Source organism: Maniola jurtina, chromosome 8 (genome assembly GCF_905333055.1).
Source record: "Maniola jurtina chromosome 8, ilManJurt1.1, whole genome shotgun sequence".
In the NCBI taxonomy this organism is placed as follows: domain Eukaryota; kingdom Metazoa; phylum Arthropoda; class Insecta; order Lepidoptera; family Nymphalidae; genus Maniola; species Maniola jurtina.
The window spans coordinates 6,930,458-6,958,277 of NC_060036.1; the positions used below are offsets into that span (position 1 = coordinate 6,930,458).

The 27,820-nt window shown below is 35.4% G+C and overlaps 1 protein-coding gene across 3 annotated transcripts in view; it reads left to right on the forward strand.

The window, feature by feature from the left end:
• The first annotated feature begins 9,288 nt into the window (after positions 1–9,288).
• The window catches only part of LOC123867416 (disks large homolog 2-like), a 36,513-nt gene continuing 17,981 nt past the window's right edge, over positions 9,289–27,820 (forward strand). For 2 of the 3 annotated variants that reach the window (XM_045909411.1, XM_045909413.1), the window contains exons 1-2: positions 9,289–9,462; positions 17,473–17,969. In XM_045909411.1, coding sequence (XP_045765367.1) covers positions 17,639–17,969 — 331 coding nt within the window. In that variant the 5' untranslated portion in view covers positions 9,289–9,462; positions 17,473–17,638. The remainder of the gene's footprint in view (positions 9,463–17,472; positions 17,970–27,820) is intronic. The other variant, XM_045909412.1, reaches the window with a different exon arrangement.

Consider the following 27,820-nt stretch of genomic DNA (forward strand, 5'->3'; position numbering starts at 1 on the left):
TTAAAGACACAGGGGCGGATACTGGTGACATTCCCTACGTAAAAGGCAAATATATCAAACGAACGTGGTGAGGTAATGATTTATATCAAATTCTTCTCGCAGTCGATTTCCACATCAGATTTATGTGATTTGAATAAAGACACCAAAGCTAAATTAGACACTTTATATTTTATACTTACATAATATAAATGAATAGATAAACAGATATATTATATCATTTAAATATATAGATTATATCATTCAAAATCATTACACTAAATAAACTTTTGACTAAAATAGAACATACATTTTATTTAAATATCTCTTTAAAATTAAAAATGTATATTCAAATACATTAGATCTCCCACGTCACATAAGAACCACAAAAACTCGGCGGTTGCTTCTTAAAAAAAAACTGCTGTTGTCTATTAGGTTAAAGTGTGCTAGAATATAATACCGAATAATAATCGAAAATAATCGAAAAATATCGTTTCTTTAAAAACTTAACGCATCCTTTAAATTTTAAATTAATGTCGTTAAACGAATAATTATCCCCCTAGGAAACTACGGTTCACGTATAGAGTTGGACCCTGTCCAAAGACATTTACTGCAAACTTTTGATGACTTTGGGTACCAGTGGAGTTTTATAATATTTTTAATAGCCATTGAATTTTTAAACGGTTGACTTTTAAACTTTTTGTTCATTAAAAATATTTTCATTCAATTTATTTTGGGGTGCTGCGCATTTTTTAAATAACCAATGCTGCTCTACGACTTTACGTTCGTAACATTGAAGTGTATTTACGTGCATAATTTATTTTTCAGTATGTGTAACATAATATTATATACGAGTATGTATAATTAGTTTACTTGCAGGCTATGTTGGATGTACTTATCTTTGAGGTATAGAATTCGCAACAAGGAAATCCTTCGAAGTACCAAAATAAATGAGTAAGCGTTGTGTGGGACAACCTACATGGTTACTACAACGAGTACCTTAACAAGGTGACGGGAAGTGCGTGGATGAGGAAGGCGGAGAACTATGTGGTAGCACGCTCTCGAAGGACCATATACCGTTTTATACGAAAAAAATTGACCTAACGAATGTTACATGAAAAAAAGTGGGTGTCTACAAAAATTTTTTTTTGCTATTGTATCGAGTGGGATGCCAAATGAAAGAGGAGAAAATTTTGAGTTCATGAATATAAATTTACTACAACATTAAAATATACCAAGTGACAGAAAAACAATTTTACTATAATATTTCAGCGTTTATTAATAAGATCGCAGTCGGGTTTTAGTTTTCAACTTTTTTTTTCTCCGGCTGTTTCCCCTGAAATATGAGCCCAAAGCGGTGTTATTTGCTAAAGCACCTTCTGTACTTTTATGAGCTTCAGGATTTTACGATCCTTGGTTAGCCTTTGCACTACAGTCTAAATTTATAAATACTAGACAGAAAACGGTTCGAAGAATGCCCACTGCTGAGTTATAGTTATTATGCATTAACTATCTACATTACTCTTTCTGCGGAAATAAAACTTATCAGGAAACAAAACCCCTATTTAGCGATTTACACGATAACGATGACCTTGAACCGCCTACATTTATTTAAAGCTTTACTTTGATTAATAAATAAATTGTTGTATAGGTAGGTGGGCTGCGTAATGAATTGATTTCTAATTTTACACCTGTATTCTTTCATATTACATACCTAGTAAAAAGTCTGCCCATCTGTACGCTTAGATCGTTTAAACAATGCAACGGATTTTAAAGCGATTTGCATTGATAGATAGAGTGATTCAAGAGGAATAGACTACAGGCCCATGTTTAAAAATGGGTGGGTCATATGAACCACCAGGTGACGTATACAGGACGATATAAGAGCATAAAATAATAAGTTTCAGCACTATGCCGTCACTTGTAAGCTGTCCAACAGAGTGCTGGTGAGAATTGAAAAGTGCAGGTAGAGTGAGTACATTTTGGTCATATATTTTTGTACGGCATTTTTACCATCGATAGATCCATGAAAAATAATAAGAAAGCGCGCAGTGCCGTAAAAAAATGGTGCGCCACAAAGTCAGTAAATGTTTTGATTTTCTGACAATTTCCGGGGTAAATTTGGTCATTTAATTCTGTACGGCACTAGTTTCATACTGTTTCAATACAGCCTCTAATCCATTATTCCGCAACGCCGTACAAAAATCATGCGACAAGGGGAAAAAATTGAGGGTAGCAACCCCCTCTCTTTCCGTGGTCCGGGGGGTGATTTGAGAAAGTACGGCTTTGGTTCCAAAACATTATCTAGCACTCAAAAGTACTATTAAAAATAATGCCGTAAAAAAATTAGTGTTCATTTGAATGTGTATCAATAATTATCTTAATTTCATGGTATACTTAATTTTTAAAGCTGTAAAATCATTTGACTCTGTACGGCAACTTTTTTCTTAACATGATAGTGTAAAATACTATTGTTATATAGTATTGCCGTTCAAAAGAAACTGTTCTAAAAAAAATTATAGATAAATACAAAAACTGAAATTTTTCAAATTATTGCAAAAGTTTAAATATTCATAGATTAATAAAATATAGCAATTTTCTACGCTTTTCCCTTGTTTTAAATAGTATTAAGATAAATAAATTAGGAAAAAATTATGCCGTACATTTTAATGCAGACCATATCTTTTAGGCTGATGAAAATGACGCTACCATTTTAAGGGTAGTACTTTATAGCCATCTGATACTGTACGGCATTAACATATTTTTGAAGAGAACAATTGATAATATGATAAAATCACTATGCCGTCTAACTGAAGTGAACGGGTGTGTATATAATATCCACATCCCCTACAAACCTTTGGACCAACGAAAATGTACGGCATGTAAAAAAATATTAACTATGCATAAAACACTTTCAAAATAAATTAATTTTATGTTGTTTCAAACACCCCCCGGACCACGGAAAGAGAGGGGGTTGCTACCCTCAATTTTTTCCCCTTGTCGCATGATTTTTGTACGGCGTTGCGGAATAATGGATTAGAGGCTGTATTGAAACAGTATGAAACTAGTGCCGTACAGAATTAAATGACCAAATTTACCCCGGAAATTGTCAGAAAATCAAAACATTTACTGACTTTGTGGCGCACCATTTTTTTACGGCACTGCGCGCTTTCTTATTATTTTTCATGGATCTATCGATGGTAAAAATGCCGTACAAAAATATATGACCAAAATGTACTCACTCTACCTGCACTTTTCAATTCTCACCAGCACTCTGTTGGGCAGCTTACAAGTGACGGCATAGTGCTGAAACTTATTATTTTATGCTTTTATATTGTCCTGTATACGTCACCTGGTGGTTCATATGACCCACCCATTTTTAAACATGGGCCTGTAGTCTAGAAGGTTTATACGTATATTTTAATATTTTTTTGTGTTAATTTGTTGAAATATGACGATAATTTTTAAAGATGAAGAAGAAATCAGCCAGTGCGGCCATTTAGAAAATTAGTAGATACGTAGGTATGTATAAAATTAAAAATGGCAAATAAAGTCTTGATTTCATTGAATTGCTACTTCACATTTTGAAGGCGTCTCATTAGTCGCAACCTGTGGTCGTAACTAACCATAGCACAGACAGATGCGACAGATCGAGATGGAAATCGGGGTATTAGGCGGGCGGACGCAACGCACGCCCGTACGTCACTCGCGCTATCCCGCACAGTGTTGGGTGGGGGGAGGGGGGGTCATTGTCGCTGTCACAGCTATTATAAAACTCCAGATAGGCAAAGCTCACATTGTTGTATTTAAAAAAGTTTATGTACCTACTAGACTACGGGCCCATGTACAAAAATGGATGGGTCATATGAACCACCAGATGACGTATATAGGACGATATAAGAGCATAAAATAATACGATTCAGCACTATGCCGTCACTTGTAAGCTGTCCAACTGAGTGCTGGTGAGAATTCAAAAGTGCAGGTAGAGTGAGTACATTTTGGTCATATATTTTTGTACGGCATTTTTACCATCGATAGATCCATGAAAAATAGTAAGAAAGCGCGCAGTGCCGTAAAAAAATGGTGCGCCACAAAGTCGGTAAATTTTTTGATTTTCTGATAATTTCCGGAGTAAATTTGGTCATTTCATTCTGTACGGCATTAGTTTCATACTGTTTCAATACAGCCTCTAATCCATTATTCCGCAACGCCGTACAAAAATCATGCGACAAGGGGAAAAAATCGAGGGTTGCAACCGCCTCTCTTTCCGTGCTCCAGGGGGTGATTTGAAAAAGAACGGCTTTGGTTCCAAAACATTATCTAGCACTCAAAAGTACTATTAAAAATAATGCCGTCAAAAAATTAGTGTTCATTTGAATGTGTATCAATAATTATCTTAATTTCATGGTATACTTGATTTTTAAAGCTGTAAAATCATTTGACTCTGTACGGCAACTTTTTTTTTAACATGATAGTGTAAAATACTATTGTTATATAGTATTGCCGTTCAAAAGAAACTGTTCTAAAAAAAATTATTGAGAAATACAAAAACTGAAATTTTTCAAATTATTGCAAAAGTTTAAATATTCATAGATTAATAAAATATAGCAATTTTCTTCATTCTCCCCTTGTTTTAAATAGTATTAAGATAAATGAATTAGGAAAAAATGATGCCGTACATTTTAATGCAGTCCATATCTTTTAGGCTGATGAAAATGAAACAACTATTTTTTAGATAAATTCGATATATTTAAAGATGATAATACAAAATAAGGTTTAGAGGATGCCCGCGACTTCGTCCGCGTGGATTTAGATTTTAAAGATCCCGTGGGAACTGTTTGATTTTCCGGGATAAAATGCCTATGTCACTTACAGGATCGCAAGCTACCTCGGTACCTTTCATACAAATCGGTTAAGCGGATGGGTTTATAGGAATCCCGTGGGAATTCTTTGATTTTCCGAGATAAAAAGTTGCATAAGTCAATTACAGAGACGCAAGCTACTTCGGCACCAAATTTCATACAAATCGGTTAAGCGGATGGGTTTTTGGGAATCCCGTGGGAACTCTTTGATTTTCTGGATAAAAAGTAGCCTATGTCCGTCCCCGGGATATAAGCTAACCCTGTACCAAATTTCGTCAGAATCGGTTAAACTGTTGGGCCGTGAAAAGGTAGCAGACAGACAGACAGACTGACACACTTTCGCATTTATAATATTAGTATGGATTGCATTAAGTACAAATAAACTATCTAAATGCCGTATAAAAAAATATCGTCATAAATTTCACTTTACATTTCGTTCTATGGATTTTTCCTTGAGTTTTTTTCCCCTACAAACCTTTGGACCAACGAAAATGTACGGCATGTAAAAAAATATTATCTATGCATAAAATACTTTCAAAATAAATTAATTTTATGTTGTTTCAAATCACCCCCCGGAGCACGGAAAGAGAGGGAGTTGCAACCCTCGATTTTTTCCCCTTGTCGCATGATATTTGTACGGCGTTGCGGAATAATGGATTAGAGGCTGTATTGAAACAGTATGAAACTAATGCCGTACAGAATGAAATGACCAAATTTACCCCGGAAATTGTCAGAAAATCAAAAAATTTACCGACTTTGTGGCGCACTATTTTTTTACGGCACTGCGCGCTTTCTTACTATTTTTCATGGATCTATTGATGGTAAAAATGCCGTACAAAAATATATGACCAAAATGTACTCACTCTACCTGCACTTTTGAATTCTCACCAGCACTCAGTTGGACAGCTTACAAGTGACGGCATAGTGCTGAATCGTATTATTTTATGCTCTTATATCGTCCTATATACGTCATCTGGTGGTTCATATGACCCATCCATTTTTGTACATGGGCCCGTAGTCTATACCTACTCAATGAAACTATCTATAATTTAGAAATACCAGCGACTTACAGCGTTTTGTAACTACACCACAGACTTAAATATGATTTTGTGTATTCAACATGTTGAAACTATCTGTAAAATATCGTCGATGTAAAATATGAATGGCAGTAAGCAGCAGTGTTATCGGGCTGTGCTAGTTCCTCTATAAGTGTCTATAAATGCGGGGAGCTCTTTCAGGGTTTTCCGCAATCTTTCGCTCGATCGTTTAGCGCACACAACCCTGTTGGGCATTGTTCAAGCCGTTTAATGCCTTTATCGTTACCGTAGTCACTAAGCAGAATTTGATTTCTCTCTTCGGTAAAAGGTAAAACATTTTACGGCTAAATTTTAAGTTTGTTTTATAATTTCATTGTATCCTACCTGTAATGCGTACCTGGGTATGTAGATTGTAGGTGTGTGTAAATGAACTGTTAATTTATTTTGTTTTGTCTATCACAACTTCAAATAGTTCCTACCTTTAAGATTATAAGAATAACCTCATTCTTAGAACTAGCCAGGCAATCCCATCATCGCTTTGGGAGAATTTCTGAAAATCCTTAGGGTCTATCTCCATTAAGACGTAGACATAGAGTAGGTATAGACTATAACATAGACGGAAAATATAAAATTTACATGCAATGATGCAATCTCAAGTTTGTGGACCCATCAGTTTGAACTGTAGGTACTTTATCAAATGCAAATAAAAATCAATCAATTTTTGCCTTTTCATATTGATAAACTTTTAAAATGACTTTTAAAATGATTCAAAATGATTTTCCGGGATAGCAAATAGCCTATCACCTCCCCCGGGATGCAAGCTGTCTCTGTAACTTTCAACAAAATCGGTTGAATGGATAGGCCGTAAAAAGCTAGCAGCCAACAACACTCTTTCGCATTTATAAAATAAGTATATAAAATGTAATATGGAGCATGATATATTATAATAGTGTTATTATCACACTTCACACTAATATTATAAAGGAGAAAGTTTGTATGTGTGTGTGTGTGTGTGTTTTTACTCCTTCACGCAAAAACTACTGGACGGATTGGGCTGAAATTTAGAATGGCAATAGATTATACCCTGGATTAGCACGCAGGCTACTTTTTATCCCGGAAAATCAAAAAGTTCCCACGGGAATTTTAAAAAACCTACATCCACGCGAACGAAGTCGCGGGTATAAGCTAGTATTGAAATATAATAGTGTTATTGTTACAGTGTTTGTACAATTTTATGCATTTAAAGAACAAAATAATATTTCCTAACTAACGTTTCACTCTCTCCCTTCCATTGTATTGGTAATCATAATCACTAATCAGCAACAATAGGTCTGTGTTCTAAATGATCATCACATCTCCCGCGTTGTGATCGTTGAGAACACATGGCTGCTTTGAGCATTGTTCGGTAATGAGGTTATCTTGTCGCCAGGACCCAAACCGAATAACGAGCCTTCCCTTAATTAATTATAAGTCTTAGATAAGGAAATCCGAAAAGGAAATTTCACTGAAATAAAAGTTTACGTTTTACCAACTGGGCATTAAATTAATACCACTATGATGTTTTGTTTTTACACACCCACACGTACCGATCACCGGCCTTTTTAGGGTTCCGTAGTAAAAAAACAAAGACTAGATAAAAATTTACCCACCTGAGTTCTTTGAGGGCTCTTCTTAGACCAGGTTGCGTTTGGAACCCTCATAGCTTTTGATATAATAGTCTTTCAAGCATATTATATGACACCCACGCTGATCTGACGAAAAGTGACAGGGTGGCAATTGTTGCATGATCTCGAGCATGAGCTATGCCAGATTGGTTGGCAAAAAAGTCCGACGCTGCGGCCAAGGTGGTTCGTCGCATGTTTTTCGCTAGTTATGGCTTATTTTCAAACGCTAATTCCTAGACAATAAAATCAGATCTTCAAACTCTTTGAGTTCGAATGATGTGTAATTGAGAGTAGATTTCAAATCAGCAAAAAAAGACACTGCCCGTTGTGGCGTTATTCGTAGAATACGATGATATGTGCTCGACTTCAATACGTGGAGAAACAATTTTTTTTTACTTTGTAGTGGATTCGGAAGTCTGTTTTTAGAAGGAGTTTTTAGATTGTGCTAATCTGGAGCAAATTATTACTATCGGCAATCAGCGCTGAGCTGTGAAAGGATATAGGCTTTTTAGAGTACGATGTAAATTAAGTTTCTACCTTTATACAGATACTTGTTGTATTGTATTGTTCATTATTATTACTATTAAATATATTTACATGATTACGCATATTAGGCAAGTCTACAAGAGCATTTAATTTTATTGCCTGAAATAAAATTATTATAATTTATTTATTTGAATGAAATATTCATACAGGATTTAATTTTCTGTAGTGGTTTCCTTAACTTTATTGAGGTTACCCTCCTATAAGTTGAGATAAATATTATAACATTAAACAAGGATAACATTCATGCATGTTATACTTACCTACAATAAAATGTAGGTACTACATAACCACATCAGCACATATTATACCACATAATATAATATATAGTTGGTATATGTAGAGCAAATAGATGTGTCATTTGAGTTTTGACATAATAAAAGTGGAAAAAATATGCTTAGTACTTACCAACACTTACCTATGTAGAACTTAGTAGCTACATCCATCTTTTAAGTAGGTATACTTCGGGCTATGATGGATCACTACACTTTCCCATGATAGAATTTTATGAAAGTTGCTATTTTATGCTTACTATAACTATATCCATACTAATATTATAAATGCGAAAGTGTGTCTGTCTGTCTGTCTGTCTGCTACCTTTTCACGGCCCAACAGTTTAACCGATTCTGACGAAATTTGGTACAAAGTTAGCTTATATGCCGGGGACGGACATACGCTACTTTTTATCCCGGAAAATCAAAGAGTTCCCACGGGATCCCTAAAGACCTATCCGCTCAACCGATTTGTATGAAAGGTAACGAGATAGCTTGTCCATGTTATTGACATAGCCAACTTTTTATCCCGGAAAACCAATCAGTTCCCACGGGATCTTCAAAAAACTACATCCATGCAGACGAAGTCGCGAGCATCCTCTAGTTATTATATAAGATGGAGGTGCTACGCCTACAAAATTAACTGGATAACCTAACTAATTCCAGGAAAGTTGTCCTAAAACCTAACGTAAATAATGAAACCAAAATACTTAAAGCTTACACAAGATATAAAGGTAACTAATTGCAAGCAATTAACAAAAAAAGTAATAAAGGTGGTAGGTAGGTGACGTAAAAACTCTCTACCCCTTAATCGCGTAACTGTTGGTTTTAATTATGAAACATCCATTCTCTCATCACGGCTTAAGGCATGACAATCCGCATGCGTAAAGCAATCTACTATCAGAAATTCAGTTTCCTAGTTGGTATCCAAGTGGTGAGACGTCCTGTTTCACGGGGGTCTGCACGTTCGCGAGCGTATCGTCAATTTTACGAACTAACTGTGAATGTGCGAAAGTGGTTCGAGCGTTAAAAAAATTGGATTGATGTGGATGTCCTAAAGTGTTAAACAACTTTTTAAAACAAAGTTAAAAAAAAATGTTTAAAGTAGGTAACGATAGATTTCGAAAGATAAGCATAAATTAATAATTCCACATTTTATGCCAGTTGGTCTGTTCATCTTAATATTTGTTAAAGGAAAACATTTAAAATAAAACCTGAGCTTTTTTAGGGTTCCGTATGTCAAAAGGAAAAACAGAACCCTTATAGGATCACTTTGTTGTTTGTCTGTCTGTCTGCCTATCTGTATGTCTGTCCGTCCATCCGTCCGTCCGTCGTGTCTGTCAAAAAAACCTATAGGGTACTTTCCGTTGACCTATAATCATGAAATTCGGCAAATAGGTAGGTATTATAGCACAAGTAAAGGAATAAATCTGAAAACTGTGATATTGTGGTTACATAATTAAAAAAATATTAAAATGTGTTTCAATTTACAAAGTAAGATAACTGTACCAAATGGGGTATCATATGAAAGGGCTGTCTGTACCTGAACATTCTAAAACAGATTTTTATTTATTTTTATGTATATAGTTTTTGATTTATCATGCAAAATGTTGGAAAACATACCCGAGCACGGAACCCTCAGTGCACGAGTCTGACTCGCACTTGGCCGGTTTTTTTATAAACTACATGCCATCCACAGATAACCATAGTTTGTACTCCGTGATGCAATCTGACTTCTGTATGTTTTTTTTTACTCGTAAATGTTTATTCATTTAATAATGTTTGATTTCAGTCGTTTAGCAGGGCTCTCTCCGTCACTCGTTTCATACAATCGTAGTTCCAATTTCATTTGAATATTAAGCAACCAAAGTCCATGAAATTTTGCAGACATATTCTAGAAACTAATATGTGTGTCTGTGGTGTTTTAGATTTTTCTAAAAATATGCAGTTTTAAAATTAACAGGGGCTCAAAGATTTGTATGTAAATTTTTAAGACCGCGGCGCGTAACTTTGAAACCGAATATTTTAACAGAAATCTGGAAAACCACAGACATAGATATTAGTTTCTAGAATATGTCTGAAAATTTCATAGACTTTGGTTGCTTAATATTCAAATGAAATTAGAACTACGTTTCGGTGACGTAAATTTGAATAATTCGGTGAGTGACGGAGAGAGCCCTCTTAAAAATGATGTATAAGCAGGTCTAGGTAGGTATATAATATTTTTGCAAACTTAATAATTTGTATCAATTTTAGTTAGTTTTAGCATATATAACAACTATGACTTCTGTTTTGAGAGTTGGTAGGTAATATTATGATATATTCAACGAATATTCAACGATCTAAGCTGGATCTTATTGAATACTACTTAATTTAAAGTAATATTAAAGAATAATAAGATGCAGTTTAAGATGAATACGTGTTATGTGTACGTGAGACTGGATATTTACTTTACATTAGAAAATAACCAATAAAAAACCCCTCATCATCGACGTAAAAACGTTAGATACCCATACTACTAGTTTTTGGCTGTGACTTAGACCGCATGGATTTAGAACCTATAAAAACCGGTCAAAAATAAATAACACTTTTGCAGCCACAAATCCATGGTTTTGTATTTTTCCCTTGTAGCGTAAGACACAATTTCATAATTCTAGGTCAACAGGAAGTATACCCTATAGGTTTTGGTTCTCTTGTCTTGACAGATATGACAGACAGACAGACAGACAACGAAGTGGTCCTATAAGAGTTTTTTCTCTGGAGGTACGGAACCCTAAAAAGTAGTAAAAAAATTACCGTAAATACTTAGTAAGTATATAAATATCAGATTTCTGTTAAAAATGATGAGTAGGGTGAATATCACATCTAATCGATACTTTTCAGTATTAGTATTCGCATATTGGATCAAACCCACTTCCCCTGACCCGACAAATTCATATTACATGCCTCCTTTGGCCAATTTGCTAAAAGTGCGTGTCGTGTTTCGTCCCACCCACGCCATTAGGTATTATTGTTCTCCTTCCTATTTAAATCCAATCTATACATATAAAAAGACTTGTCCTGAGATCTACCAACGCTTTTTAGTTGTGGGCTCTTCTCAGACCTGGGCGCGTTTGGAACCCTCGTAGCTTTAGTTTAAAGTTTACGTAGTTAATTATAATATTATCATCACTATAATTTTAATCATCTTACAACTCCAACAACTGACTATCAAATACACACGTCAGACTTATAACAATTCCTCTTTTTGGGTCGGGGGTTAAAAAGAAATTTTTGGAGACTCCCATTTTTATGGATGCAACATCCGCCAGGTCAATTTTTACCATAATAACGAATCGGTTGACACCTCATTCATCGAAATCGGCTCAATAGTTTAGGCGCTACGGTGGTACATATACAAACCTATATATACTTATAGACTGTTAAAATCATAACCCTTCCTTTTGGTTTTGCCGTAGTCCAGTAAAAACAGCGGAGGACTGTAATAAAAAATGTAACAAAAAATCCGATATATATATACCTAACTATACTCGTTACATTTTATTTCAAGTTAGGGGCCTCGTTGTCGCTTCCATAGGGTCATGTGATCCCTATAAATATTCACTCTGTATGTAAAAGATAAACATTTTAGTCCGTAGTCTTTTAGCGCCGGATTTTGCTCCAATTGGATGAAGAATGGAATTGTTTCTGGCTGGAATGAAATCCGGATTAGATGATTCATTGATTGGGTACAAAACGAAGCATTTTGAAGTATCTACATAGGTATTCGATGGGTATTTCAATACTATATAGAATTACCTATTGGGTGTGGTGGTGGCACTCTTTGGGGAAGGTCTATGTTCAGCAGTGGACATGGAAATGAGTATGTGATTATAATGACGATGATATAATTTTAATAGAAGGCACTTTTTTGGTTTATTAATAAATATCTGAATTTTGTGTAATGGTAATCATTTCTTTGGGTTTGCCAATTTTCGTGGACAGTGCACATTAGGTAAATTGAAAATTAAATTCTGTTCCAATCAACTAAGAATATTAAATTTACTGAAAAAAATACTTAATTCATAATTATCCATAATATTCTTAAAGCTGTGTTAAGTCTGCCAATCCGCACTTGGCCAGTGTGATGGGCTCTGGCCAAACTCTTTTCGTTTGTGAGGAGACCCGTCGTCAGTCTAAAGTTTAATGTTTATTGATTATAATTATTAACCCCCGACCCAAAAAGGGGGTTGTTATAAGTTTGACGTGTGTATCTGTGTATCTGTTTGTGGCATCGTAGCTCCTAAACTAATGAACCGATTTTAATTTAGTTATTTTTGTTTGAAAGGTGGCTCGATCGAGAGTGTTCTTAGCTATAATCGAAGAAAATCGGTTCAGCCGTTTGAAAGTTATCAGCTGTTTTCGAGTTACTGTAACCTTCACTTGTCGGGGGTGTAATAATTTTTAATTTATGAAGTCTAATCTGAGTGACAAGCCTTTTATTCGACTGGTGATGTATTCTTGCCTCGCATAAGTAGTCATTCGCCATGTTTTTTGACAAAACTCCGTACCCAATCTGTCTTATTATCATATGCCGAACATTACATTTGCATTTAGAATAGAGGCTACGTCTGCTAAATGTTTCCAGGGCCGTAAAAGTAGCTTATATATATCCTACAGCATAATTACCTACTAGGTAATGCCGGCTACATTGTCCGCGTGAATTTCAGTCAAACAGATACATAATATTATTATTCTGTACCATCATATAAGAAATATCTACAACTTTTAAATATTTTTTGTCTCATGACTACAAATTCACGGTTTTCGGATTTTTCTTTTTAGATACTTGTGCTATGCTTTATCTAAGACAGTTTTACCTGCCGTTCATGGTTTTAAGTCAACGTGAAATACTATTTTAGCTGAACTCTAAAATAGAGATTGTAGCAATAACAATGTTCATCCTAAGTCAGTAGAATAAACGAGTAGGTAATTCAAGAGACCAAGAGAAGTAAGGGTATTTTGCTATCACTTTAGGTAAAGCGGTTTCCTACTATGTACTTTAGATTCTCGCTTACAGGTGTAGCGGCGCACTTCTCTCACTTAAAGGTTTTTAAAAAAAGGATAAAAACATGCATACAACTAAACTATGCATAGGATTGTAAACATTTTCTTTTAGTAAAAATTATAGAAAGGAAGAAAATTCACGCGTTCATAAATTCAAATCAATTTCCGTTCTACAGAAATGAATGTAAAATCAAGACTGAGAACCGTTTCAGGAATATTTTACAAGAGTTATGAGCGTTCGCCAAGATGACGTTTTTCAATTTACATTGATTGAAATATGAAAATTTGATAAAGCTCGTACGTTTTATGTTATATTCAATGTATCCTCGTATAGAAATGAATAAAGAAAAGCCAAGAAATATGATATTATATCATACTTGATGATGCCCGCCACTTCATAGTAGACTTAGCGTTCTGGTACGATCCAAAAGAGTATGGGTTTAATGAAAACTGCTATACCCCTTCCAGGTTAGCCCGCTTCCATTTTAGGTTGCAACATCACTCACCATCAGGTGAGATAGCAGTCAAGGGCTAACTTATGTCTGAATTAGAAAATTAAAAAATGACCATCTCTGAGATGCAAAATATTCTCTGTATTAAACCTCGAAAGATGGGGCAGTGAAAACTAGTAGATAGACAGACGCACTTTCGCATTAATAATATTAATTAGTGTGGACTAGAAAGATAAATTTATTTAAAAAATATTTTTAGCACCAGAAACTTCAAAAGTCAGCTCTACGATAGTGCTACGAGCTGTATTTTATATTACTCTATTTTTACATGATTTACGGTTTCAAGTTTGAAAGTATTCTAAGTACGGTGTTTTGACCAATTAAAATATTTGATACAAAACCTGTGACACCCCACATGTTTCATTCAATTTCACTGCATTTATTTCATGTGTGAAAGGGTGACAGGCCAACCATTTATCACAATCAATCAATTTACATGAAGAGCCATCGCTAAAATAAAATCGTACCTATTATATTGAAAGCTTATTGTGACCTGACTGCACTAGAATTAAAGTATTGTGTATTAATTATCAAGTTTTGTAGACTTCTGCGCAGTCCGATAACTTTTTTATTTGACAAAAAAATTGATATAAGTAGCTATGTATAAAACCGGCCAAGTGCGAGTCAGACTCGCACACTGAGGGTTCCGTAGTCGAGTATTTTTATGACATTTTGCACCATAAATCAAAAACTATTATGCATTAAAATAAATAAAAATTTGTTTTAGAATAAACAAGTAAAGCCCTTTCATATGATACCCCATTTGGTATACTTATCTTACTTTGAAAATTGAAACACATTAGAATTTTTTTTAATTATGTAACCACAAATTCACGGTTTTCGGATTTTTTCCTTTACTTGCGCTATAAAAGCTACCTACCTGCCTTTCATGATTCTAGGTCAACGGGAAGTACCCTATAGGTTTTCTTGAAAGACACGACGGACGGACGGACGGACAGACAGACAGGCAACAAAGTGATCCTATAAGGGTTCCGTTTTTCCTTTTGAGGTACGGAACCCTAAAAACGTATAGCTATTGATAGGGGCTCTGCTACCCTTCATATTATTAACAGCCGGCTTTAATTAAAAGCTGTACAAGAATCTCTTACAAGTTTCAAAGTACCTCGTTAACCCGGATCAGAATTTGGACCAATTTTGTCATTAATATTTTAATTCAGTGGACTTTTATATTATCTTCTCTGAAAATTGAAATTTAAAGTCCTATTTTCTTTCAACCCATATATTATTCACAAAGTATTTATTAGATCACATTCCTAGCTTTCTGAAATAAAATATTCTTCCAGGCGCTTCGCTCGGGACAATTTTTAGGGTTCCGTACCTCAAAAGGAAAAACGGAACCCTTAAAGGATCACTTTGTTGCCTGTTTGCCTGTCTGTCCGTCTGTCTGTCTATCATGTCTGACAAGAAAACCTATAGGGTACTTCCCGTTGACCTAGAATCATGAAATTTGGCAGGTAGGTAGGTCTTAAAGCACAAGTAAAGAAATAAATCCGAAAATTGCGAATTTGTGGTTACAACATATAAAATAAATTAAAATATGTTTAAATTTTCAAAGTAAGATAACTATACCAGGTGGGGTATCATAAGAAAAGGCTTTACTTGTACATTCTGAAAGGGATTTTTATTTATTTTTATGCATATTAGTTTTTGATTTATCGTGTAAAATAAATCAAAAACGATTATGCATTAAAATAAATGAAAATCTGTTCTAGAATGTACTGGTAACGCCCTTTCATATGGTACCCTACTTGGCATGGTTATCTTACTTTGAAAATTTAAACACATTTAAATTTTTTTAATGATGTAACCACAAATTCACGGTTTTCGGATTTATTCGTTTACCTGTACTAGAAGATTAACCTACCTGCCAAATTTTATGATTCTAGGTCAACGGGAAGTACCTATCCTATAGGTTTTCTTGACAGACAGACAACAAAGTGATCCTATAAGTGTTCCGTTTTTCTTTTTGAGGTACGGAACCCTAGAAATCAATGAGTACCCACGGGATTTTTAAAAACCTTTATCCACGGGAACGAAGTCGCGGACATCAGCGAGTAAATTATAAATATCATGCAATATTGATAAAAACATTCCTACGGTATCGTTGGAAAACCATATTGTAATCAAAACTTTCGATGTTATTTAATATGGTTTTCCAATATTAAATTGTAAATAATATAACTGAAATATTTGTTTATCACAATTATTTACATATGAATATTTGATAGTAAATATAAAGAAATATAGGTAAGTACATATTTATTATTAAAGTTAACTTATTTTTGTTTTTGTGGGTTTTTATAGGTATTTTACTCGCTACGTTTGATTTGATATCCAATCAAATAGTGTGTAGCTACGATGCATTTCTCTTTACCTTTTTTTCCACGAGCGCGAGAGAACGGATGGTTGGGCTGGCAATCAGATTAACTCACTTTCACAACGTAAACAATTAATTTTCTTATTATTCTGGTTTGTTTTCCTCACATAAACGGATTCTACGTTATGACTTGCATATTATGAAAGTCATTTTCCCACACATGTTTCACTACTAATCAAAATTTCTCCTGAAGTACGTCGCTATTGAAGAATCTGAGGTAGGTAGGTGTCTAGTGATTTAATTGGTCTGCAACCGTCGTCGTATATTTCAAGGGGAACTAATTATAGAAACTGAATATTTCGTTATATTTACCGGAGTAAAATTGATGCTCAGTTCTTTCATCCCTAACTTTTGATAGCGCTGTCTGTTCAAATGTATAAATTTAAATTATTTAAATTGGATGCAAACTTCGTAAGCTGTTGAAGATCGCATTTCAAGGGAAAATTTTAACATAAGTTATACCCTTTGGATTTGTTTAATTTAAATATGTCTTCTGAACTCTTTGAATAATTAACAAACTACGTAGTTTTATTACTCTCCAGTGTTTATTTATACCTTCATTATACCTTCGAAAATGTTTTCTATTTAAATAGTTATGTAAGTATCTACTAACCGGTAAAAGAATCGGAAAACCTTCATCTAACCTAAAACATATTTTCGAACAAATCCACAAATCAGTTGAAAATATTAATATTTATTAATATCGAAGATTTATCCAACAGATTTGCGGGTTCCTCATTCCCATCAATTTTCAATTTATAAGTCTAAATACGCGTCAGAAAATGCCTACCTCTTGAGATTTTAGAATATGATATCTCGAGGAGATCGTGCCAATAATTCGAGATATTTTTAGCATTAATTTGCACTCTGGGGAGAAATTCGGCGATCGCTTGTAACAAAATTATATTTTTTCCAGAGTTCTCCACTTTAAGTGCTGCCATCGGTATAACCGAGTTACGATTTATAGGTGCCATTTATCATTTTATAGAGACGTCCTCGACATTTATATCACTGGAAATTATAGACCTTTTGCAACTTCTCGAGAGAGATTAAAATTTTATCTACTTACTCGATATTTTCAAAACGAGCTATTGCAACTGCAACCATATCTAATATCTGCCAACTTCTGATTGCCTTGCGGTTGTTCCGTTGAAATATTCAGATTATTTCCACAAGATGTAAGAAAATCTCAATACTTTCTGTATTTAGTTCGTAATGGAATCAAATTGCTTATCCAAAACTTAAAACTTACAAAACTATGTAGCATGAATTAGTTATAAACAGAGTGTGGACAAAAATATTGAACTATCACGCGTGTGCGAGTGTCAATGAAATGTGATGGTGGTGGTATACACAGTATGAGCACGTGGATGGCGCTCTTCGGGCTTGTGTGGCTGCTGCGTGTACGCGGATCCCTATGCGGGTGCACAGCATGCAAGCGTGCTCGGCAGGATACGCAAGACCAACACAGAGCACGCACAAGCACGTCCTGTCCCGACGAGCAAGTGAAAACCGAGCGCACGCCCAGTCCGCAGGAGCGCGCAGCGTTTGACGTCATCACTCTACAACAATACACGCGTGATGCCACAGTCCAAACTGACTTTGATGATGAAGAGATTGAGGATTTGGACAAGATAGAGCTGCAAATCACGGAGGAATGTAAGTACCTACATATACCACTGACCGCTATTAACACCTATACCTGAGCCTGAAATATGCCCGATCCGTTTAATATTTTGAGCTGTGCGTTGATAGGTCAGTCAGTCAGTAAGGTATTGTTACCATGATACGATTTTTGAATTCTTAAAATAAAATTTACTGTTTCGCATAAGTACTTGTATGCGATCAGCTTAAAAGTTTGTTTTCAAAGACCAACAAAGAAACAGAACATGTGAATAAATCAAAATATTTCAAAGAAGAAGTAATTAGACTCATAACATTCAAACTTCGTTAATGAAATACAAAAGGAACAAAAAGCGCCTTTGTATTAGATAAAGCGTGTGCTTTTATCATATAAGTACAAAAGGTTACCAAGTTCAAACCGTCAAAAGTCAGTAATTTTATTCAATCTTTTTACCTACATCCGCTTAACCGATTTTAATGACATTTAGTACAGAGATCGGTTATATTCCGGAAACGGACAAAAGCTATAATTTATTCAGAATATCAAAGAAATCCGAAAAAATTAAAAAGTATATAAACCAACGTGGACGAAGGGATACGCGGGTATAATCTAGTCTACGATATTGCTGGAACCTTGGTAAGGATATACGATTTTATCTTAATTAATATCATCATAATATTGTAATTTGTATTGATACATTATCTTCATATAATCTCATCTCCAAACTAGAAGTATAACATTTATTTTAACTCCATTAAACTTTGCTCAAGTAGGTATAAAATAATGAAAATTTTAACTTTAATGAAATCGTGGATGTAAAAAAAATCTCTTATCTTTACCGGAGGGAGTAGGAGAGCAAGTAACAAGATAAAAACAATCTTTTTACAAACGATTGTAACAACAATGGTCTAAAATACTTTATATTCATTCCTCCATTTGCCTTCTTCATAATGTCTGCTCATTTCTCATGGCTCCCTTGCATTATACATCAGAATCTGAAAAATTTGTGTCGGAATATTCTTGCTCTTTGCTTCATTATTAATTTTGCTGCTTGAGAACATGCAATACAATATAATATGCGATTTCATTGCTATTATTTTGACAGCAGTATACAATTACTATCAAACTAGCTGACCCACCCCGGCTTTGCTCAGCGAGAATTTCTGAAAATCATTTCATAATTCAACGTGCAAAATAGACTCAGTGGTTTAAGCTGTGTTATTATAATACAGCTTAAGCTGCCATATTTTATAATTAATTTAATTAATTATAATATAATTTATTACAGCATATAGGTACCTACCCAAAATGAAAAGCTGAACCGATTTTCACAATTCTGTTTTCTTTACAAAGGTTGCACTGTCGGGTTAGCACCATGTATGTTTGGTGAAGATCTGATGAATGGTTTCGGAAATAGAGGAAGGAACTCCTCAACGGGTAACAGCATATATTATCGATTTTACTCCATAACTCTGTTTTTGAACCGATTTTCACAATTGTAAAGGTTGTACTGTCGGGTTAATTGATACCATGTAAGTTTGGTGTAGTTTTGATGAATAATTTCTGAAATAGAGGACGGAACTCCTCAACGGGTAACAAATCAAAATCAAATCGATCGCAATCAGTATAATTATAGCTTAGTATAATGTATAATTAGTATAATATAGCTAATACTTTATATGCGAAAGTGTGTTATTTGTTTGTTTGTCCATCCTTCGCGCCCTTATTAAGCAACCAATCGACTTGATTTTTGGCATAAAGATAGTTGAAAGGACGGAGAGTAGTAACCACTCACAGATGAGTGTACCACAGATGGTAGTAACATAGGCAACTTTTCATCCCGGAAAATGAAAGAGTTTCCACGGGATTTTAAAATCCATCCTAAATCCAGGTGGACGAAGTCGCAGGCATCAGCTAGTTTTATAATATGACGTAAAGATTAACAAAATTCATGCTCTTCGGAAATCCGAAAGCACGTCTGTTTATTTATTTATTACTTCTTTGTCTCAACAACTAATCCGTATTCGGTGGAGTTGGGCACGAGGCTTAAATATCTTAAGTTTCGATCCCGGGAAAATAAACGTTAGTTAAAGTTTTGACCAGGTATAAAACAGGCTTAAAAAAGATTTAAAAAAAATCATAGATCTGTAGGTATACAACATACTCAGAAAAAATTGTAAATCTCGAGGAAAATTCTGGTATATTATCTACGTAATAATCCTCCAGCCCCGACTGATTGAGACCTCGGCTATGATCTTAATGATATTATGTTGCTATAGGGATTAAGTCAATGACCCCGCTTGGGTATATTAACATATAAATTCCTATCCATGCCTTGAAGGCGTCGGTTATCACCACAAACACCTGACGTTAACCCGTCTTATTACTTAATGAAACCCATCTTCTACGAGTAATACACGTACTGAATATATAAGTGTTAAGAGGGGTCTCTCCGTCACTCGCTTCATACAAACGTAGTTCCAATTTCGTTTGAATATTAAGCAACCAAAGTCCATGAAATTTTGCAGACATATTCTAGAAACTAATATCTATGTCTGTGGTTTCCAGATTTCTGTTAAAATATTCGGTTTCAAAGTTACGCGGTCTTAAAAATTTACATACAAATCTTTGAGCCCCTGTAATTTTAAAACTACATATTTTTAAATAAAATCTAAAACACCACAGACACAGATATTAGTTTCTAGAATATGTCTGCAAAATTTCATGGACCTTGGTTGCTTAATATTCAAATGAAATTGGAACTACGATTGTATGAAGCGAGTGACGGAAAGAGCCCTGTTAAGCCCCTTGTATGGATATGTAGACCCAACGTACTAAGCGAATATTACATCCGCTATGCAGAACTCTGCAATCGGACTCTTCTTAAAAGTCGCACCAATAAAATTCCTGTCGGTTATTTTTGCAATTTAAAACTACGAACGACTGAATTTCAAGGGATTTTGACGCAATTTGCTAATACGTTGGCCAGCACTTCCCAATCACTTTGGGCAAATGGGGGCTTTATGGGCGAAATCCACAGGATAAGCAGATTTAGTTTTATCCCAGCAGTATCGACTTTTGCACAATCTCTCTGTACCACAAAAATCAGAATTACAGAGTACTTCCCATCATTGTAAAGGTTAGGACACACAAAGAGAGCTAGCTGAATTCTCTTCTATGGTCTTTATCAAAAACGTTTCATAAGTTAGATATATTAATCAAACTAGTGGTCGAAGTTAAACAAATAAGTATTCAAAGTTCTTCGCTTTGATAACAGTACAACAAGACGTAGATGAATTGCTTTTGTACTCCCCGAAGGTTTAGTGAAGAGTAAATTTCTTCATTTCAGTTTTCATAACTTTATCTCGTATATTTACCTACATTATGTACATTTCCCACACGAATAAGTGCATGAATATTGCGCTTGCTAAGAAACAATGTAACTCGACTTCCCGGAATTTCATAATTCGCTTTTTTTTTGTCCGTCGGTCCGTCTGTCTCTCTCTGTCTGTTTTCTGCTAGAATTTCATGGCCCATCCGCCTGACTTTGACGTTTCGTACAGTGATAATTTGCATTCCGGGGATGAACATTGGACATAGGCTAATTTTGTCTCGAAAAATCAAAGAGCTCTCTCGAGATTTTTAAAAACCTAAATCCACATGGAACGCAAATAAGTATAGAGTACCTACTTTTCGCTCTGTTGTTCCTCGGTTGCGACATGATTGAACTTTGAAGCACAAACTAACACAATTTCGTATTTATAATATCAGTATGGATTTTTGAGAGGTAAAATTTCATTAAACAATTTATAGCTGACCCGCGCTGGCATCGCTTGAGTGGGATTGTTGAAAATCGGTCAGCAATTTCCAAAAATCCTGGAATATGTAGGCTCAAAAGCCCAAAAACCAATTTTCATAGATATAAAATGTAGATATAATTTGAAAAATAACAAACAAACACAATTTTGTACAATTTTTGCGTTTAATCTATCGTGAGTGATTTCCATCATAAGTTTAGATTGTTACGGCTATATTCACGTATTTAGTTGTCATAAGTGCGAATATCACTAGTATATGATGGCCGGTAGATGGACCCCGGATGGGTTCGAAACTAGTTGGGATTAGGTACGTCAACTAAATACCTACGTGACCGTAACGTTCACATTTTATACAATCTTTAATCCTCTATTTACTCCCTTGGGGGTAAAATTTCCAGAAACTCTGATACGTATTTCTTCATTTTTTAACCCCCGACCCAAAAAGAGGGGTGTTATGTGTTTGACGTGTGTCTCTGTGTATATGTGTATCTGTCTGTGGCATCATAGCTCCTAAACTAATGAACCGATTTAAATTTAGTTTTTTGGTTTGAAAGGAGGCTTGATCGAGAGTGATCTTAGCTATAATTTAAGAAAATCGGTTCAGCCGTTTGCAAGTTATCAGCTCTTTTCTAGTTACTGTAACGTTCACTTGTCGGGGGTGTTATAAATTTTTAATTTGCACTTGTTTCACAAAAAGTTCGAATACCAATGTTCATAAATAGGTAGGTATAACTTAAAACTTTGATTACGAACTTTCATACTAACTTTCGCCGTGTATTTAACCCCCTTAGGGCTGGAACTTCTTAGTAGCTTACGTCACCAAAGAAACCTAAGTAGGTACCTACTGCCTTTTCAAGTTTCTAACCCCAGCGGCTGAGTTTGTGCATTGATAAATCAGTCAGGACAAGGTCTTTTTATATAGATTAAGATATAAGATAATAATATCTTGGATATAAAACAAATAGGTATACACTCAAACAAAAAATGTCGGACATATTTTTAATACTGTTGGATGTAGCCTATAATATAAAGAGATAAAAATTCAGTCCGCGATCCTCTGGCAAACAATAAAAGTAACAAAAAGTTGTCAACGGCATCTGCGGTCGTAATGCGTAGTGCCGTATTGCGGATATAAACTATCGGATGTGAAAAACCGAACTCCCAATGTGGCGAATTTATGCCAAATTGGAAGTTTGGTTCGGTATGCCAATTTGCCGGGAATTTTCAATGCCAAAATATTTTAAAACCTTCAATCAATCAATTTGATAAGCATCTACTGATGAAATTGTTCTTGATTGGGCTATTTTTAACCCCCGACCCAAAAAGAGGGGTGTTATAAGTTTGACGTGTGTATCTGTGTATCTGTCTGTGGCATCGTAGCACCTAAAGTAATGAACTGATTTTAATTTAGTTTTTTTTTGTTTGAAAGTTGGCTTGATCGAGAGTATTCTTAGCTATAATCCAAGAAAATCGGTTCAGACGTTTGAAAGTTATCAGCTCTTTTCTAGTCACTGTAACCTTCACTTGTCGGGGGTGTTATTTAATTAACACTTTTATACTTATTAGATGATATCCGTGGCGTCGTCGTCGTCCGCGTTGATTTAGGTTTTTAAAAATCCCGAATAATGTTTATATATATAAACGTTTATAATATATACTATATTGGTACTGTACTGTATTGGTTGAATAAAACTGTGAAGGTACTAAAGGCACTGTAGTGAGTCTATTTAGATTACATTTTCTCATTAATGAGGCTTAAATCTGAAGTCGGTATCCATCTAATTAGATCTACTCCAATTTCAAGCACCTTTATAATTTGGGTACTCCCAAGATCATAATTATTAAGAACCAAATTTATGAACAACTTCCATACTAATTGGAGGTTTATTTCGTATTTTAAGCCCATTAATTTACTTAAGGAAATTAAAAGAATATTTTTAAAGTAGGTACAGTAAGTATAATAAATAGTACCCATGTATATTTATGCATTAGGGCACTATCTCACTTAGGACTCAATGGCGGCGCAACCAGTCGCGCTACTAACAAAATACTAGTATAAGTAGCTCTATGAGGGTACCTCACCTGGTATCCGCTTAGTTACGCCACCAATTTGTTGGCAGCGGCCGTTGGTGGCGCAACCACTAATAATATGTAGTGATATGTACCTATGTTGTTGTGAGGTAATTGTTCTCATTGTAGTATGACTGTCTTTAGTCGGAACTCGGAAAGTAGTACAATATTTTTTTTGAATGATAATGTCATTGTCACTTCGACATCAATTTTGAACGATTCTGGTGTCTGCTCTGGTATTACTCGTTTGGTAGCTCAAGATGCCTGTTAATAATGCCTCTTGCCTTGAATACCTTTAAGGCAAGAGTGAACAGGCAGGAATAAACTTAGGAATATACTTGGCAGGAAACACGGACGCCGGAAGGGCATACGTTATTTACACGAAACTCACTTTTGTTAAGATTTAAGCTTCTTATGGCTATTGCACCTTCTTTGCTCTAACTGTGCGAAATCTAATAAATCTGTCGACAAAGTAAAACAAGCCCCGAAAAGGAACGAACTATATACGCTTGGTTTTACCCATTCGAGTAATAGAACCCTAAGAAGCAATTTTGTGATATATGACCGAGGGCAAGATTAATATCACCCTGGCTATGACGAACTAGTAATTAAAGCTGTAATTACTTTCCTCCACTCTCTGGTATTAAGGGAATATCAAATAAAAACCGTTCTTCATTCACGTAGGTATTTTAACTAAAAGTAATAATCTCTACCCAGATTATAAATGTGAAAATGTGTCTGTTTATTGGTTTGTGCTTCAATCCCGTCGCAACGGAACGAACGGTTCGACGTGATTTTTACGGATCGACGAATTTTTATGAGTACGGAACCCTCGATCGGTGGAGGAGTTTGACTTGTACTTGGCCGGCTTTTTGCTTAGATATAGACTTGGAGAGTGACATAAGCTACTTTTTATCCCGAAAATCAAAGAGTTCCTATAAAATATTAAAAAACATATAAGTAACCACGCGAATGAAGTTACGGGCATCACCTAGTAGTGTTTTTGTACTTATAACTTGAAAGATTACAGGTTGTGTTTTGTCAATGGCTTCTATTTCTTCAGACTTTTTTTGTATAGCTACTTTGGAATTTTATTTTGCGATATACCACGTAATACTTCATATTTATAAAAGCCTGATTCCAAGAATATTTTCTTTTATAAACGAAAGCTTATTTCTTGTGAAATCATCAGAAAATACTTTGGATACTCGTAGGTAGATATTAGTGTTTGGATTTAATAATAATATTTGTTTTTTATCCTGCTTTTCCTATAAATTTTAATTTAAAAATTCTGGTCTCATTGCGTGTATAAATGAATGTTTATTTCAAGAACGTGTCTACACATTGGGTTTGATTGTTTAATATTCAAATGAAAACCAAACTACATTTGTGTGCAAAGCGCGGGGGAGAGCATTAGGATTACTTCTCTTAAAATAGACATTAAAGCCTCAAGAATAGCTCAGCAGTAAAAGAGTAGAGAGAAAAAAGCGTAGACAGGACTCTGGCCCTTTCGCAGAATACTTATATGATATCCATCGATGAAGATATTTTGCGAGAGAGAAAAAAATATAGAAAAGTTTGTTTTAGCTTTTACCCAGAACCCTGAACATATAAAAACAGATAAGCTAATGAAAAGAACACTAGAAACGTATAAGCTTAAAAGCTTACTGGCTACAAGCAAAATATGTTTTTATGCTGAAATCTTAAGACCACACACGAGAGAAAAGTGCATTTCTGGAGTTTATTTTCGTAATACGGCTAAAATACTCGGCAGAAGATGCGGGTTTCAGATGCTGCAACTAAATATACCTACTCGTAACTAAAACGCAAAGGAAAGCGTACGTTACTATATTATTATACTACTTGTGAAGAAAACGAACTTTCATGAATAATATCGCGCAGTAAAATTAACTTTGAATTTCGTCAATTTTTTTCATAATGGTAAATGTGGCATTGAAAGTAGGATGTACTAAATACTAATGGACTAAGAGCCAGCGCGTGCCAGACCTATGTTATTTTATAAAAGCTGAAAGTTCGCGAATTGTCCTTAACACAGGGAGCAACGATGAACGACTACGAAACTTGGATCACGGTAGTTTTGGTAGATGACAGGTAACAAAAGTGTAAAAAGCTTTCGTCAAGCTACAAAGTCTATTTTTTTAATTTTCTTCGAAATATTATTAGAAATCACGTCGTACATTGCTAGAAACTTAGTGTCGTGGCAATGCAAGGGATTGCCAACGGCCTTAAAGTTTAAAAGTTTAGGGGTACTTGACCACACGGCGTGATTTCTAATACAATTCCGAAGAATATAATATATAAAATAAATAGACTTTATACTTTGACGTAAGATTTTTGACACCTTTATAACCTGTTATCTCCCAAAGCCACCATGATTCAAACTTCATAGTCGCTGAACGTTCTTCCCTGTGTTGGGGGCAATACGCAGAGAAACTTTTCGCTTTTTATAAAATAACGAAGGTATGCCACGCGCTGACTCTCGTGTATAAGTATTTACTATTTACTTACATGATCAAACTTGCTTAGTGATAAGTGCCGCGGTCTTAATTATAATATCTATAAGGTCCTGGATTCGATTGCCAACAGAGGCTGGGAATTTATAATTTCAAAATTGTCTCTGGTCTAGTCTGGTGCGAGGTATCAGCTGTGTCTAGTTACATAGTGTACTTTATGTTAGTTTATTGGAATTAAAGATCTATTTCTATGACACACATCACTGGCAGAGCCATTCGTAATGTTGATATTGTAAGACAACAATAATTATAATATGGTACCACAAAATCAGTGCGTATGTTTGCACAAATTAACATAACAGTATTTGTTCATTAGAATACACGAGGTTATGCATATAGAAATTTCATTTTACCCACATTTTGAAATTCAGTAGGTATCATAAATAGAATAAATACGATCTTTCTGGGAAGAAAAACATCAGAGGAAACCTACATTTATTTTTATTTTTATAAATTTATTTGGGACAGTTAATAATTACATGTTATGTATTAAAACAATAACTTAAATCTATCAAACAATATTGGCAAATATAATATAATCAACTTCACTATCCACAGCTTAACGACACAATATGAACAAACTACTTAAGAGGGGTCTCTCCGTTACTCGCTTCATACAAACGTAGTTCCAATTTAATTTGAATATTAAGCAACCTTTTTTTTTTGTTGCAAATTTTTTTTTGTTGACGCTGGGGAATGCATTTACGCATCCCCCCCGGAAGCTAGCCAGCCAGCCGCGAGGCCGCCAGCCAGCTGAGGGAGGGTATGTGGGACTCGCCGGCCGAGAGGCGACCGGAATACCCACTAAACCCCAGCGGCGCTACTGCGCGTCGCCTGGCGACTGGGTCACGGGAACGGCCGAAGCAAACAACCGCGACCCAGCCAGCGACGTCTGCCGAGGCAGACCCTCCACCGGGGACCTGCTCGGTCCCCACCACCGCACCTCCGGGACGCACCAACGAAGTGCGTCCCCCGACCTTGGGACGCGCACGTTGCCCGCGTCCCATCCGCCGCTTCGTCCACTGTGCCCTCTGCTAGTCAGAGGGACACGCGGAGAAACCTCCCCCCCTGCCAGGTCATTAGCCATAGCCAACAATATCTCCGAAGAGAAATTATTAGCCATGTTACCGGGGCGCACCGGCCCGAACACTGCTCTTCCCTTCGGACGCATCCAAAAGGGACCAGCAGCATCCAGGCACACTGGGAGGTTACCTGGCTGGCGCCCCGACGGAGAGAGCCCTGTTAACCTAGTATAAAGAAAGGACTTAAACTGTTTAGTAATAACAACTAGGAAATGCGTGCCTGATAGGTCTCCATAATGTTCTCAAGTTTTGTGAAGTCAGCCAATTCGCACTTGGCCAGCGTAGTGTTAAGTTTAAAACCTTTGCACTGATTGAGAATAGATCTGGTGCATCATACTACAGTACAATGCGTGCTGTAGATTTTTATATATCTTCATTTTAA